Below are 17,633 nucleotides of genomic sequence, written 5' to 3'. Positions count from 1 at the left end.
GATCCACTCTGACCCAGAGTTAATGCGGCCCCAATTGCCCCATGACTCGGCGGTCATGGATTCTGCTCTCAAGAGGGCACGGAGTTCGAGGGATACCGCCTCGGCGCCCCCGGGGCGGGAGTCTCGCACTCTGGACTCGTTTGGGAGGAAGGCCTACCAATCCTCCATGCTCGTGACCCGCATCCAGTCATACCTGCTCTATATGAGCATCCACATGCGGACTAATGTGCAACAACTGGCGGACCTGGTCGATAAGCTCCCGCCGGAGCAGTCCAGGCCTTATCAGGAGGTGGTCAGGCAGCTGAAGGCGTGCAGAAAGTTCCTGTCCAGGGGTATCTATGACACCTGTGACGTGGCATCTCGTGCTGCGGCCCAAGGTATAGTGATACGCAGGCTCTCATGGCTGTGTGCCTCTGACCTGGACAACCGCACCCAGCAGAGACTGGCCGACGTCCCTTGCCGGGGGGATAACATTTTTGGTGAGAAGGTCGAGCAGATGGTGGACCAACTGCATCAGCGGGAAACCGCTCTCGACAAGCTCTCCCACCGGGCGCCTTCAGCATCCACCTCAGCAGGTGGACGTTTTTCCCGGGCCCGGCAGGCTGCACCCTATTCTTTTGCAAAGCGTAGGTACAACCAGCCGGCCCGAAGGCCTCGTCAGGCACAGGGACAGCCCCAGCGCGCTCGTTCCCGTCAACAGCGTGCGCCTAAGCAGCCCCCTGCGCCTCCACAGCAAAAGCCAGGGACGGGCTTTTGACTGGATCCACGGGAACATAGCCGCCCTTTAAGTGTCCGTACCGGACGATCTGCCGGTCGGGGGGAGGTTAAAATTTTTTCACCAAAGGTGGCCTCTCATAACCTCCGACCAGTGGGTTCTCCAAATAGTGCGGTGCGGATACGCCCTGAATTTGGCCTCCCTGCCTCCAAATTGTCCTCCGGGAGCTCAATCCTTCAGCTCCCATCACAAGCAGGTACTTGCAGAGGAACTCTCCGCCCTTCTCAGCGCCAATGCGGTCGAGCCCGTACCACCCGGGCAGGAAGGGCAGGGATTCTATTCCAGGTACTTCCTTGTGGAAAAGAAAACAGGGGGGATGCGTCCCATCCTAGACCTGAGAGGCCTGAACAAATTCCTGGTCAAAGAAAAGTTCAGGATGCTTTCCTTGGGCACCCTTCTGCCAATGATTCAGAAAAACGATTGGCTATGTTCCCTGGATTTAAAGGATGCATATACTCACATCCCGATACTGCCAGCTCACAGACAGTATCTCAGATTCCGCCTGGGCGCACAGCACTTTCAGTATTGTGTGCTGCCCTTTGGGCTCGCCTCCGCCCCACGAGTGTTTACAAAGTGCCTCGTGGTGGTGGCGGCGTACCTACGCAGGCTGGGAGTGCACGTGTTCCCATATCTCGACGATTGGCTGGTCAAGAACACCTCGGAGGCAGGAGCCCTCCGGTCCATGCAGTGCACTATTCAACTCCTGGAGCTGCTGGGGTTTGTGATAAATTACCCAAAGTCCCATCTCCAGCCAACCCAGTCTCTGGAATTCATAGGAGCTCTGCTGAATACCCAGACGGCTCAGGCCTTCCTTCCTGAAGCGAGGGCCAACAACCTCCTGTCCCTGGCTTCGCAGACCAGAGCGTCTCAGCAGGTCACAGCTCGGCAGATGTTGAGACTTCTGGGTCATATGGCCTCCACAGTTCATGTGACTCCCATGGCTCGTCTTCACATGAGATCTGCTCAATGGACCCTAGCTTCCCAGTGGTTCCAAGCCACCGGGAATCTAGAAGATGTCATCCACCTCTCCACCAGTTGCCGCACTTCACTGCTCTGGTGGACCATCCGGACCAATTTGACCCTGGGACGTCCATTCCAAATTCCGCAGCCCACGAAAGTGCTGACGACGGATGCATCTCGCCTGGGTTGGGGAGCTCATGTCGATGGGCTTCACACCCAGGGTCTGTGGTCCCTCCAGGAAAAGGATCTGCAGATCAACCTCCTGGAGCTCCGAGCGATCTGGAACGCGCTGAAGGCTTTCAGAGATCGGCTGTCCTGCCAAATTATCCAAATTCGGACAGACAATCAGGTTGCAATGTATTACGTCAACAAGCAGGGGGGCACCGGATCTCGCCCCCTGTGTCAGGAAGCCGTCGGGCTGTGGCGCTGGGCGTGCCAGTTTGGCATGCTCCTCCAAGCCACATACCTGGCAGGCGTAAACAACAGTCTGGCCGACAGACTGAGCAGAGTCATGCAACCGCACGAGTGGTCGCTCCATTCCAGAGTGGTACGCAAGATCTTCCGAGAGTGGGGCACCCCCTCGGTGGACCTTTTCGCCTCTCAGACCAACCACAAGCTGCCTCTGTTCTGTTCCAGACTTCAGACACACGGCAGGCTAGCGTCGGTCGCCTTTCTCCTCCATTGGGGGACCGGCCTCCTGTATGCTTATCCTCCCATACCTTTGGTGGGGAAGACCTTACTGAAGCTCAAGCACGACCGCGGCACCATGATTCTGATAGCGCCCTTTTGGCCCCGTCAGATCTGGTTCCCTCTTCTTCTGGAGTTGTCCTCAGAAGAACCGTGGAGATTGGAGTGTTTTCCGACTCTCATTTCGCAGAACGACGGAGCGTTACTGCACCCCAACCTTCAGTCTCTGGCTCTCACGGCCTGGATGTTGAGGGCATAGACTTCGCTGCGTTGGGTCTGTCGGAGGGTGTCTCCCGGGTCCTGCTTGCCTCTAGGAAGGATTCCACTAAAAAGAGTTACTTTTTCAAGTGGAGGAGGTTTGTCGTTTGGTGTGAGAGCAAGGCCCTAGAACCTCGTTCTTGCCCTGCACAGAACCTGCTTGAATACCTTCTACACTTATCAGAGTCTGGCCTCAAGACCAACTCAGTAAGGAATCACCTTAGTGCGATTAGTGCTTACCATTATCGTGTGGAAGGTAAAGCCATCTCTGGAGAGCCTTTAGTCGTTCGATTCATGAGAGGCTTGCTTTTGTCAAAGCCCCCTATCAAGCCTCCTACAGTGTCATGGGATCTCAACGTCGTCCTCACCCAGCTGATGAAACCTCCTTTTGAGCCACTGAATACCTGCCATCTGAAGTACTTGACCTGGAAGGTCATTTTCTTGGTGGCAGTTACTTCAGCTCGTAGGGTCAGTGAGCTTCAAGCCCTAGTAGCTCATGCTCCATATACCAAATTTCATCACAACAGAGTAGTGCTCCGCACCCACCCAAAGTTCCTGCCGAAGGTGGTGTCGGAGTTCCATCTTAACCAGTCAATTGTCTTGCCAACATTCTTCCCCAGGCCGCATACCCGCCCTGCTGAACGTCAGTTGCACACATTGGACTGCAAGAGAGCATTGGCCTTCTACTTGGAGCGGACACAGCCCCACAGACAGTCCGCCCAATTGTTTGTTTCTTTCGACCCTAACAGGCTAGGGGTCGCTGTCGGGAAACGCACCATCTCCAATTGGCTAGCAGATTGCATTTCCTTCACTTACGCCCAGGCTGGGCTGGCTCTTGAGGGTCATGTCACGGCTCATAGTGTTAGAGCCATGGCAGCGTCAGTGGCCCACCTGAAGTCAGCCACTATTGAAGAAATTTGCAAAGCTGCGACGTGGTCATCTGTCCACACATTCACATCTCATTACTGCCTCCAGCAGGATACCCGACGCGACAGTCGGTTCGGGCAGTCGGTGCTGCAGAATCTGTTTGGGGTGTAAATCCAACTCCACCCTCCAGGACCCGAATTTATTCTGGTCAGGCTGCACTCTCAGTTAGTTGTTCTTCGTAGGTCAATTTCTGTTATACCCTCGCCGTTGCGAGGTTCAATTGACCTGGGTTCTTGTTTTGAGTGAGCCTGAGAGCTAGGGATACCCCAGTCGTGAGAACAAGCAACCTGCTTGTCCTCGGAGAAAGTGAATGATACATACCTATAGCAGGTGTTCTCCGAGGACAGCAGGCTGATTGTTCTCACCTACCCTCCCTCCTCCCCTTTGGAGTTGTGTTTCATATTTTATTGCTTGTCATTCAACTGGCGGGAGCGGTCGCGCACGGGCGGGAAGACGGCCGCGCATGCGCGGTGGGCGTGCCCTGCGTGCCGACCGTCCCGCGAAGCCTTTTCCGGTTGGTGGGGGCTGCCGCGGACGTCACCCAGTCGTGAGAACAATCAGCCTCCTGTCCTCGGAGAACACCTGCTACAGGTATGTATCATTCACTATCCCCGAATCCTATATAGTGCAACTTAAGTTGTGTGTGCAAATCTGGTCGTATACTGGATTTGTGTACACAATTGTTATCAAGCCAATCCTCAATGGTAATTGCCAATTAACAAGCAATTATTGACACTAGTTGGCTTTAGTGTTTACGCACACAACTGTCTAAACGTATTCTGTAATGTGATGCACACATATTCTAAGTCACATAGTTCAAAAGGGGGTGTGGCCATGGGCGTGGGTCATGAGCATTTCAAAAATCTATTGTTCGTTGTTGTAGAATACTCCTGGTCTGAGCCTATTTTGGGCATTGATATTTACACCAAGTTTTACTTGGTGTAACTGCCTACAACTAAATTTAGGTACGCGGATGGGCACTTGGCATATTCTATAAACCAAAATTTAGGCGTATTTATTTTTAGGTGTGATATGTAGAATCTAGTCCACAGTGGAGTCTGTTCTGTCTATGCATTGTAAACTTATTTGAAATTGTGTAGATCCCCATTCCCCCCCCCCCCCCACCCCAAATTTGTGGGCTGAATATCATTTCCTTTTTCAGGATGATGATGATATTTTTGTTTGTTTTGTTATATTTTTATCTGTTATTTAGATGCACATTAGGAAGAATAACCTAAATTGTAGTTACATGATGCTAGGTTCCACATTAGGAGTCACCAAACAGGAAAAAGATCTAGGTGTCATCATGGACAATACATTAAAATCATCCTCTTATTTTGCGATGGCAGTGGCCAAAAATGCAATCAATGTTAGGAATTATTAGATAAGGAATAGAGAATAGAGTATCATAATGCCTCTGTTTCATTCTCTGCAACCACATTTGAGTATTGGGTACATTTCTTGTTGCCACATCATCATCTCAAAGAAAGACAGCAAAATTGAAAAATGTGAGCAGAGGGCGAGCAAAAGGATTAAGGAGATGGAATGAGACCCATGAAGGAAGACTAAAGAGGTTGGGGCTGCTCAGTTTAGAGAAGAGATGGCTGAGGTGGAGATATGATAGAGCTGTACAAAATCCTGAGTAGAGTGAAACATGTAAATGTGAAACCAGTTAGAGGAGAAGGATTCAGTGGCACAACACAGCATAGCAAAAGAAAAGCAAGTAGGCCTCAAGAATTTGCCCCCCTGTTTGCTAAGCTGCGCTTGCAATGACACAACCTATTAACTTTGAATGAGCTGTGTCGGCATTGCTGTATGAATAAAGGCTGTTTCTTCACACCAACCCCCCTGTTTACTAAGCCAAAGACCTGACACAGCCTCTGTTTCGGCAAACGCCTGCTTCAGAGGGTCTATAAAATAAACAGATAAACATAATTATATGCTTGGGTATGGATAGCAATACAAATAAAATTAAAAATGTACCAATATACATGCAGATGCAGTGCTACAGAATTGTGGAGACAGGAAAGATTAGTAAGGTTAGTAAATAAATAAATAAATCCATTACCAACTGATATTATTTACTTTAATTTTCTATCCATCTATTATTGGCTTACATTTTACAAAACACAGTGGGGGGGGGGGGGGGGTTTACTCTACATTGTCCAATTTACTTTATATTTTTATTCATTTAGGGGCCATTTTACTAAGGCGTGCCGAAAAATGGCCTGCGCTGGTGTAGGCGCGTGTTTTGGATGCATGCATGTTCATTTTTCAACACACCCGCAAAACAATGGACATGCGGCAAAATTAAAACCAGCCCTTGTCCGTTTTCAACCTGAGACCTTACTGCCACCCATTGGCTTAGCGATAAGGTCTCGTGCGTTAACCGGGCGGTACTCGCCAGTGCGCGTACAGTGCCGATTACCACTGGGTAAGCGCCACACAGTTGAAAATTTCTACCACGTGTTTTGGATGCACATCAAAAATGAACTTACCGCCCAGGGCATTTGGTAGCCGGGTGGTAGTTCCAATTTGACAACGCGTTGTACGAGCTTTAGTAAAGGGCACCTTAGATACTGATTTGTTATAACTATTATAAGTGGGTTGTACCACATTTGTATGGTCCTTTAAAATGACATGCTTCTTCTTAAAATAATTTTGTTATTACTAATTTTTCTTGTTCCACAATTCTGTAGTATTGCATCTGCATTGTAATGGTAACTTTTTAATTTCTAATTTTATTGTACTGTTATCCATGTTAAGCATTTACTTGTTTATTGCCGAAACACAACCCTTGTTGGGTTTGAATAAAGACTGTTTCTTCACACTAAGTGCTGAGTCCTGCGTACTTTTGTTTTATACAATGATGTGGAAAAATATTTATCGTACTCCTGATTTCCCTTATTATTTCTTATATGTCACACTGAATGGTTTCTGATCTTTAAACAAAATGTAATATTAGGCAAAGAGAATCTTAGTAAATGTATAACATAGTTTTTAAATTATAACTTCATGTATTTAAGGAACAAATTTATCCTACACCCATATCTCCCATGTGAAAAAGTAACTGCCTCCTTAGTTACTCAGTCAACCAATTGATCAAGTTTAACTGATAATTAGATTTAGCTTTTTGAACACAGCCAGACTTGATTGCAGCCAGCCCTGTTGATTCTAAAACTCACTATATATTGATTCCGACCACATGAGTGAAATAATCACCACAAAGTTTCTACAAGAGTGCTATGATATGATCAAAGGAAAATCCAGAAAAGATGAGAAAAGCTGTTGAAATATATCATTCTGGTAAGGGTTACAAAGTCATGTCTAAAGCTCTGGGATGCCACTGAACCACAGTGAGGGCCATAATCTCCAAATGGAGAGAACTTGGAACAGTGATGAATCTTCCTAGGAGTGGCAGATCTGCCAAAATAACTCCATCGGCACAGCGACAACTCGTCCAGAAAGTCACAAAACATCCCAAAAGAACGTCCATAGAATTGCAGGCCTCTATCCAAGAGTAACATCAGTGCTTATCTCACATTTGCAAAAACATACTTGGATGATCTCCAAGCTTTTGGGATAAAGTTCTATGGACAGATGAGTCAAAAGTGGAACTCTTAGGACAGGTACTTTTATGTCTGGCATAAAGCAAACGATGACCAGTGAGAGCCTGTAACCTTAAAAATTATTTCTACGCAAGCTGCATCAATACATTCAAAAATAAAAAATATGTATATAAAAAAGTGAGGAGGGCCCTCAAAACTTCATATCACCCACTACGGCAGCTCAATATATAAGTTGTCATATCTCTTTCATCGGGCATGCTCCATAAATGTGCACACTAGCCCTCCCCGTCCCTTTTACAAAGCCGTGCTAGCGGCTGCTGGTGCAGAATTGCTGACATAGGACATTCAAAGTGAATGGGCTGTGCAACGATATCAAATAAATTCACAAGTGTCCAACACATTCCAACGTATGCATCAAATATATAATTTAATTATCTGGAGTCGAAGACATTCCTTAAAGTTTGTGCACCTCTACAGATGATTGAAAAGAGCCCCCCCCCCCCCTAAAATGCCCGATTCTATGGGTTTTGTTTAGATCACTGCCTCAGGGACTGAGCTCCAGCCAGCACATTCTCCACAAGGATCCACACAACTTCAAAATGGCGTCACAGCATCTGTGCTCCCTGGGGCTCACCCGAGTCCCTGAAGCAGTGATCCCACAGGAGTCGGGAGGGTTTTTTTTTGGGGGGGGGGGGGCTGTTTTCAATCATCTGCAGAGAATGCACTGACTTAGTCTTTAACGCCAGATAATTAAAATTATATAGTTATAATAACCATAAATTTATTTATAAAAATTTGCTGCAGACGTTGAAGTGTGTTGGACACTTAAGAATTTATTTGATACTAGTGAGAAATGCCCGTTTCGGATAAAAATGAAACGGGCGCTAGCAAGGTAATCCCCCCCCCCCCCACCATCCTCCCGAGTTCCAGACCCCCCCTCCGTCCCTCCCTTCCGATTTCCACACCCCCCTCTCCCTCCCTCCGTCCCTCAGTCACTTGGTTGCGAGTTTGTGATTAAAGTTGGCAGCGCTCTCCCCGCTGCTGTCACAGAATATGTGGAACTCGTGCGTTGTGCCTTTCCCGCCCCGCCCTCTACGTCATCGCGTTTTGACACGAGGGCGGAGGTACAGTGACTGTAGACCCACCCCGCCCTCTACGTCATCGCGTTTTGACGCATGGGCGGAGCTACACTGACTGCAGGCCAAACCGGATATCTCTGGTGCCTCATGTTTCCGGCTTGAGGCTTCATTGGAATGTTGGAGGTGCCTTTTATATATATAGATGATTGTACTGTTTTAGTTTGTGCACAGGGCACAGTTATGGAGCATGCCTAATGAAAGAAAATTGAGTTATCTACACCCTTGGTATGACAGCTTATATATTGAGCTGCATATGGGTGGCATGAAGTTCTGAGGGCTCTCCTTATTTATATACACATTTTTGTTTTTGAGTGTACGCAGCTTGCATAGAAATAATTTTTTTCAAGGTTATGGCTCACACTGGTTGTTGATTTTTAGTGGACCAGTGATGGTGGATTTTTTTTTTTTTGTATTTTGGCATATTTATTTCAACAGGCTTTTTTATGTTTCTGCATAATCTTATTCTGTGGTTTACTTGTTTGATTTGTTTTATGATTTGAAATTATCATGAATGTAATTTTGTAAACTGCCTAGGACTAAGGATAAACCGTGTTATAAATAAGTAAACATCATACCATTAGTTAAACATGATGGTGATGGTGTGGGGATGCTTTGCTGCCTCAGGACCTGGACAATTTGCTTTTATTGAAGGATCTATGAATTCTGCGCTGTACCAGAATTTTGGAAGGAGGACTCGATACGGCGCTGTGTTTCGATACATCCGCCTGCATCAGGAGTCACAATAATCCGAGTAGTTCTAACTACACATATTTGTTAGGGGTAAATAATTCTCAAAGAGGAAAATATCTCTGTGAATGCTTTCTCTGGTTAATGCTCTATGCTCTGAACTTTCACTGTTTGGGGGAATTGTTCTTATACAGACCTGCCAGTCTAGTTTTTATTATAATAAACTTTGTGTTTGTCATTCTTGACTCTACGTTCTTTTTGGGTTTTTTTTTTGTTTAAATTGGTCTTCTCCCGCTTCCTTTTCATTTTGAAATGATGCACAGTCATTGTAGCCTTCTTTAAAGTAATAAAGTACAACAAAGTTATGTTTTTGATGACTGTCTACACATCTTGTGTGGCCAACCTCTGGCCTTCAGCTCCTGAGAAATAACATTCATCTGTCTGTTGTATATATCTTGGAGCGCCTTTTTGTGATTCTGAACAGATTAATAATATAAACGTAGAGGAATCAATGTTCAAAATGATTTAAGCAGCCAGAAACAGCTTCTGGCTGGTTAAATCACCTGTTCGGGGCTAACCACTAATTTTCAGGGTCCTTAACCGGATAATGCCGCTGAAAATAACTGATTAGTGTCGAACTGCAACCCAGTTATTTGGAGGGTGTTCTGGGGGGTGAAGTTGGCACATGGCCAGTTAATTGCTTATATTCAGAACTTACCCGGCCTTGTTATCCGCATAAATAGAACCGCATAAAAGTCAGTCCTATCTTTATACGGTAACCCATATCCGGTTAAGGGCTGAATATCGGATTTAGCTGGCTATGTGTTAGCCAGCTCTGTAAAGTTAATATTCAGTACCAAAGCCCAGACATGGCCTGGCATTGAATATCCGGGTTTAACCGCTGGTGGTGGTCGACAAAATGCTGATTGCCACTGGCTGAATATTACCCCATACTCCTGGATTCTATATTGCGCGCCTAGAGATCCGCGCCGAAATCCATGCGCATTCTATAACAATGTGTGCACCTTCATTGGCTTAACAAGCTAATCAGTGTTGATAACAGCTCTTAACAAGCAATAATGAGCACTAGCTGGCAATTAGAATTTACACACACAACTCGCTAAGCGCATTCTGTAATGAACTGTGCCCCTAACTTCTAACGTGCGCAGGCAGAAAGGGCTGTGGTTATTTGCATGGAAATGGGCGTTTCATGGGTGTTCCAAAATTTACGCACGTAGTTATAGAATATGGCCCACTGCGCCTAAATCTATGTGCCAGGATTTACGCCACGTTTTCACTGATGTAAATGGAGGCATGTAGTTTTAGGCGGTGATATATCAATTAAGTGTATTCTATATACTGCGCCTAAATCTAGGTGACACTTATAGAATAAGCTTAGTCGGCATTTATATCCGCGCCGATTTTTTTTAGGTGTCATATATACAATCCCCCCCATAATGTCTGGATTTAATTCACATGCAGTTTTAGGCTGGGATGTTGGTATGGGGAAATGTTAGTGTTTCATTTAACTAGGTTGTTGGATCACTTTGGTTCATTTTCATGTACTCGTCACAAATCTTAAAACAACCATGCATAATTGTTGAGCTCAGCAAACACCAAGGGACAGAGTTTGGATTTATAAATGTTATCACTGATCTGTTCCCCTACAGCTCTGCAGCAGAAGTTTATTTTTTGTAAGTTCAGCCAGCTAACCATATGTGGCCTATCACATTGTGTTTTCCCATCTGTTTCATAATAAGTTGTAGCACAAATGTTTACTTACTTTTATTCTGCTTCAGAAAGTTTAGAGCTATGGCCAGCCAAATGTTTGGCTAAAAATGTAATGGCTTCTAGCAAATTGAGGGGCCCTTTTACTAAAACGTGGCAAGCCGGCACTACTGACGGTCTACCGGAGCAGCCCGGCGGTAGTGCCTGCCCCCACCACGTGCCATTTCCAGCACGTCGAAATTTGGGGAGGGGGGTAACGCTGAGGGCTTACTCGGTGGTAATCGGGCAAACACAATCCCGGTTACCACCGGGATAACGCAAGAGCCCTTAGCACTTCCTTTAATATAGGTAGGGTTAAGGGCTCCCACAGGAAATGGCTTCACAGGAAGTGGTTAACTTACTGCATGGCCATATCCTTTTTTTTTTAAGGCCTTTTACCTTGCTGCGGTAAAAGAGATCCTCGACGTGTGACAAACCTGTGCACCAACGCCACCGCAGGGGTTCTTTTACTGCAGCTTGATAAAAGGAGCTCTGAGTGACTGCAGAGGTGCTTGTTTGAACAGTCCTCATGCTTCTGTGCTCTGATCAATAGTAATCAATTCATAATCTGTGGCGAGGAAAACTGCCAATTTCAAATAGAAACACAGTATCTTTCAATCTATTCACACTCTGAGAGAATAGTTTGCCTCTCGTTTCTGAGTGAAGTGAGATGTTTCAATGTGAAATTAACAGGATTTCCTGTATAGAACAGGCATCTGTGTCCAGAACTGGTGAAGGGCAGCCCATTATTTTAGGTATGAGTACCTGGTTACTTAATACAAGTGTGAAAGAATATAATTTGTTCTCCTGCAGTCTGTGGGTGTCTATAACTGGTGCCCACAGGGGGGGGGAATGGAAAAAAAATTCGGTTACAGAACAGTACGATTTTAATCCCCCTCAAAGTAAATGGAACACTTTTTTATTTTATCATTTAATTTTGTTTTAAAATTTCATGTAGTTTCAGTCAGGGTCCACTGAAGGATGCACCAAACCTGATCTGTACTCCGCATGCAGCCTGGTACAGTGAACAAGCCTCAATCGAGATGCGAGAGGAGGCAGCACGGGAGATCCGTAGGGCTATCACAGGTATTCCCTCTGCCTATAGCTTCCTCTCTGGTGCATTTTCATCACTTAACGAATTGCTTTATACTTAACTTTATTCTTCATCTCTTTCCATTTGCTCTGACAGAGTCATCCTGTCTCTTCATCTCTTTTGACACTCTCCTCTGTTGTATTTTCTTCTTGTTTCTAAGTTCTCTGAAAACGGTGAATCATTTATGGTTATGTTGTACTTTGTAAATTGTCATCAACAATTTTTAATTTCAGTGAAAATTCAGTTTGGCAAAAAATGTTATAGGATAAACTGATTAAAAGTGACAGGAGGTTATGTGTTTGTTTCTTCCAAACTAAAAACATAAAGGGGTCAGAATATGATACAGCATGATGTAGATGTCGGTTGTCATAAGCCCCAGCCACTTCTTCCCAGGTATCTCGTTAACCAGAGCACTCTCTTTATGTGCCTGGTTCATTATTAGATGTTCTTTAAACTTATTTAGGTGGTGCCCATCTATGTCCTGTTTAATCTGCATATGTAGACAGTTTATATATTAAAATTTCTGGCAACAGAATGCTAAAATGTATAAACTGTTACTGCATACACAAGTGAAAAAGGACGCTGAAAACAGAAGGAAGAGCAGTCACAAGATAAGGCTGACTGGTTAGGATTCCCAGGCCCTGCCAAGGGGAAGAGAGAAACAAAAGTGTAATCTTGAGCAGCTTGGCTAATGGGAATCTGGAGGAGTAGCCTAGTGGTTAGTGCAGTGGACTTGGATCCTGGGGAAATGAGTTCGATTCCCACTGCAGCTCCTTGTGACTCTAGGCAAGTCACTTAACCCTCCATTGCCCCAGGTACAAAATAAGTACCTGAATGTATGTAAACCGCTTTGAATATAGTTGAAAAAACCTCAGAAAGGCGGTATCTCAAGTCCCATTTCCCTTCCCTTCACCAGCTGAAAGAAATCTTGGAACAGTATGAATGATGCAGCAGGAAAGGGGAATGAGTAGGAGAGACTTGGGAAGAGGACATCTTCAAGGGGCAGGGGAGGGAAGGATGGAGAAAAGAGTGTAAGGAGGAGATAAGAAGGAGGGGAAGTATGTGAGAAAGTTGAGTGAGTGGGTAAGAAAAGGGCTGCACCAGTGAGAGTGTATTGGGAGATGGGACCGCACCTAGGGTAAGGGAGTGGGAAGAGGACTGTACCAAGATTGGAGTGGGGGAGGAGAGTGAGAGAACTACTTGGGACAGGGGAAGTGCTATTGCCAGGAAAGAAATGCAACTATCAGGTGCTATTGTAATTTGCTGAGGACAAATTTATGCTCTGAATTGGCAGGATTTAATTGTTTTTGATGAATAAATATTCCTTTCAACCCATTCCTCTGCTATCCGAATAACAGGATACGCTTCTGTCTGGCCTATATTATTCAGATTGACTGAATATTGCCATTGTCCGGTTGGTTCTACCCTCTGTCCACCATGGCACTGGCCACATAGAGATCAGTTCCATAAGGTGGAGTCCATCTGGAGTCTGTTGTAAGGAACGTTGGTGCCTGCTTTCTTTTATAAAATTCTTCTGTAGCAGTGCAAATGCACATGTATATTTCAGATGCAACCACTTAACACTAGCCATAGAGCTAGTGTAAACACTTGCACCTAGATTGCTAAAATTCACGTGTAAGTGATTATATTCTATAATTTACATATGTAACTGCGTGCTGCCTATATGTATGCCCACCTTCAAACTATGTACCGTCCCAGTTTTGCACCATAACCATAGTGTATAGCAAAAGTATTGGCATTTACATGTGTATGTGCTGGTACTCTTGTCGTTTACACATGTTCTTGACACCCTCTTTTATCGAATTATACCCACCATGTTGAGGGGGTCTGCAGGGTATTCAGAGGTCCTGTCTGGATAATGCTGCTGAATATCCTGACCAGCAGCACTTATCAGGATAATTCTTTTTGAATTGACTCTTTTTATCTATTTATATTGTAATGTCACACCAGGGCATATCACGGTCTGTATCACCAGATCTGCACCCTCTTACACTTTTCCTTGATCCCCCTGATCCATTTCCTGCTGATCCAGATCCTGCTCCGGTCCAGGATTTCCAACTCTCCAGCTCAGACACTCGCACAGCAACCAGGTTCCAAAACATAAAGAGCTTTTATTCAGCACAAAGAAGTAGATTCCATAAGCAAAGTTCAGTCTCCAAAACACAGCACAAATCCCCCTGACATATGCTTCAGGATTCAAAGGAAAAAATAAACTCAAAAGAAATCATGCAAAAATTGTACAGGAAGGGTTTCTCTTTTCTTCCCTAACCCAGCTTGCATTTTAAGTCCATAGCAGTTCATATGTTTCTCATGAGTTTGAACCAGTGTTTCCAGGATACAGCCTAGAGCTGTGCCCTTAATGAACCTCTCTCTGACCAGGTTAATTTTCCACCTGATCCCTTCCCTTCACATGGCTGACCCTGACCCCCTCTCTCTCTCTTCAGGCAGTTCAGTCCCTTTCTCACGACAGCATTTCCCCGGTGAGGACCAGAGACCAGTTCTTTCTCCCAGCCACAGGCTTGGACTGCTCAGAAATAGTCTCTGCACCTTCATATGGCTGAACAGCCACAGGCTAGGACTGCCCCATAAACAGTCTCTGCACCCTTCACTTGCCTGACCCTGACCCCCCCCCCCCCCCCCCCTCCTCTCTCTCTTCAGGCAGGTCAGTCCCTGTCTCACAACAGCATTTCCCCTGAGAGAACCGGACACCAGTTCTTTCCCCTTCTCTCACTAACCAGGCACTGCATTAACTTTAGGGCCCACTTGCCCATTTACTCTTTGCAGCCGGTTCTCTGTGATGAAGGTCTCTCCTGCCCTGAGGCAGGTTGCTCACCTTCTCCTCCTCTTGTCTGTCCATCCCCCCCCCCCCCCCCCCCCAAGATCACAGCAGGCTTTTTACTTCAGCATCTCCCCCCTCCAAGAGAAATGGCCTCACCCGTTTAAAAGCTTCACTTTGGCTCCCAGGGTATACTGCTTACAAAGGCTGGATCTAAGTCCCAGCATGTCCCTAAGGAGTGAGGGGAAGATGCACTAAAGACTCGTTAAAGCCCTTCGCTTACCGATTCCCTTAGCGAATCGGTAAGGAACGGGCATGCATCAAGGAAAAGGAATGCAAATGAGCTGCTCGTTGTAGCTCACTTGCATTCTCTATTCCATCGGTAGCCAGTCGGCCGTCGAGCATGCGCAGAGCAGCCAAGTGTTATGCTGGCTGCTCTGCGCATGCCAAATACGCCTCTGTGCTGTCCGAAGGAAGACGCCGCGCCACTCACCCCCTCCATGGCCTGCTGCAGGAAGGCTCCGATGCGGCTCAATCCTAGCAGGAGAGTGCAGTTGAGGACGCCCCCCCCCCCCCCAAATAATAAAAACGTCCTTTTTGGACGTGCTTCACTCAGCTGAGACCTGGAAGTCTCTGAGCCAATCACGACACGTTTAGCTGAGCTGTGATTGCCTCAGAGACTTCCAGGTCTCTCAGCTGAGTGAACATGTCCAAAAAGGAAGTTTTTATTATTGGTGGAGGGGGAACGTCCCTCAACTGCACTCTCCTACTAGGATCAAGCCGCTAAACGCCATTTGCCTTTGGTGTCTCTAGAAATCATGAAAACTGTTTTTTATCTGGCAGAAACGTGCAGGAACATTTGGGGTAGAGAATGGGAGCATCTGAACTTTCGGAGAACAAAAAGAGTAGCCCGGATTAAAAATCAAACAATTTGGGCTCCGGTACTTCCTCCTGGACCAGCTCTCGCTGCCCATTAGTATCTACAAGAACACAATTTTAAATGCAACAGTATTAAAGAAGACAAATAATAACCAGCTCTAAGACTTTAAGGGTGTTTTTTGTTTTGGGGGGGGGGGGGGGTTGAGTGTAAGGACGTCCATAAAGGACGTCCCGGACGTTTTTTTATCCCCCGATTTTTTTTGTTACATTTATAGAAGTTTTTCAATCCCGCGCCACCCCGACGAGATGTACAGACCTCTTGTTAGATTTTCCATAGTTAGGCAGTCAGAAAACGGTAGTGCCTCTCATTACAATACGGTTTCTACACATTATAATACTAATTTGCTCATCTGCATTCCGTTTTGATTAGCTGCTACCGTGATCGGAATATGGCTGGGAGAAGCCTTTAGTGCATGCCAGGGTTACTACTTGCTCGTTAATGGCTTAAGTTTAGTGCATCTGGCCCTGAGTCCTTTCCCCTACAGGAAAGCAAAGCACTACAGGTGTGGAGCACCTCCCTTCCTGAGGCTATGCAGGTTTTCTCTCTTCCTGGGGTTCTGTGTCTGTCCTGAGAAATGGCAAACACAGAAGAAAGCGGACCTCCGCAATGGAAAAACCAAGAAAAGAACACAGCGAAGGTGACAAGATGGATGATGCCAAACAAACTTCTACTGGACTCAGAAAAAGTTCACAGCAAGAGTTTATTTTTAAAAACCGGACTCAACACGAGTTGTGTTTCGACCGTTCAGGCCTGCCTCAGGAGTCCCTGTATGGCAAAATGCTGTTGGTTCTCTTAGGAAAAGTCTTGTCTAAATGTTGGATTTTCCTAACAGACCTTAAAAACATTGAGACAAGATTATCTAAACTTCTTGATACCAATGGAAGCCTCAAAGACATCACTAAGCACTCCTGGGAAGGGAAGGGTTTAGAACCTGTGCAATCTGCCCTCTTGGTAATTTTGCTTGCCCCTCTCCTGCTGCAACTCTTCCAGGGATGCACACCAGACTGTCCAGGTAAAATCTTCTCCCTTTATTTTAGTATTTTCAGGAGCAATAAGATATGAAAAAGACAACAGGGAGACCAGGTGGTTGTCTCATAGATCACAATATATTTAATTTGTATTGTCTCTGTGTTGGTCATTTTATCCACTATACTCACCATGCACACACACTAGCTTTTCAGGCAATTTCATGCTCAATTCCAGTTCCTTAACTCAGCCCAAAATTGTCCCTTAGGGAATCATAATTAATTTCCTTATATAATGAAGCTTATCTAATGAAGCTTAATGTCTCATAGACACCGAATGGGGAAATTTCTTAGTAAATCTGCCCTAGAGCAGGCTCAACAAACCGCAGGCACCAGGTCGCCATGGTGCCTAAAATTCTACTCTGATGCCTGGGATTTTTTTTTTTTTTGCGCCCAATTGATGTTTTTTTTGGTTGTGGTGACCGTAGAAAAACAAAACTGTGTATTTCCTGCTTCCCTGCTGTGACTTGGCTCTCGTAAGTGCTGTTCAGGAAGTGGGAGAGCTCTCATGGTTTCAAGTCTTGTGAGACTTGAAACCACGGGACCAACCCAAACTTCCTAAGCAACATGGCTGAAACTTACAGAGCTGAGTGCAGCAGGGAAGCAGGAAATGTGCTTTTTTTTTGTTTGTTTTTTGCAAGTGAGAGGAATAGGTGGCAGACTCCAAGAAAGAAAGTGGAATCAAGTCTGGGGAAAGGCACATGAGAGAGACTGGGTAAAGACTGGGAGGGGGTACACAAGAGAGAGAGAGACTGGATAAAGGCTGTGGGATACATGAGAGAGGGAGAGAGACTGGCAGGGACCCAGGCTGTTGGTGATACATAAACAAAGAGTTAATTTCCTCTTTGCTTCAGATATCAAGGTGATGCTCTACACAGTGGACAGCATAATTGAGAAGGGAAACTGCTGGCTTCTGCAGTGATTTGCAGAGGCACCTTAAGAAACTTGATTTACTGAAGTTTCTTTGCCCACACACCCAGATTAGGAAAACAGCCTTAGTAAATCATTT

At 45.7% G+C, this 17,633-nt stretch overlaps 1 protein-coding gene across 11 annotated transcripts in view; it reads left to right on the top strand.

Moving 5' to 3' along the window:
* CTBP1 (C-terminal binding protein 1) overlaps positions 1–17,633 on the top strand; it is a 259,594-nt gene that overhangs the window by 203,732 nt on the left and 38,229 nt on the right. For all 11 annotated transcript variants that reach the window (XM_030191080.1, XM_030191079.1, XM_030191077.1 and 8 more), the window contains one exon: positions 11,728–11,855. In XM_030191080.1, the coding sequence (XP_030046940.1) occupies positions 11,728–11,855 (128 nt within the window). The remainder of the gene's footprint in view (positions 1–11,727; positions 11,856–17,633) is intronic.

Source organism: Microcaecilia unicolor, chromosome 2 (assembly GCF_901765095.1).
Source record: "Microcaecilia unicolor chromosome 2, aMicUni1.1, whole genome shotgun sequence".
In the NCBI taxonomy this organism is placed as follows: Eukaryota; Metazoa; Chordata; class Amphibia; order Gymnophiona; family Siphonopidae; genus Microcaecilia; species Microcaecilia unicolor.
The sequence above is the reverse complement of the archived record's forward strand: the minus strand, read 5'-3'. Positions and strand labels throughout refer to the sequence as shown.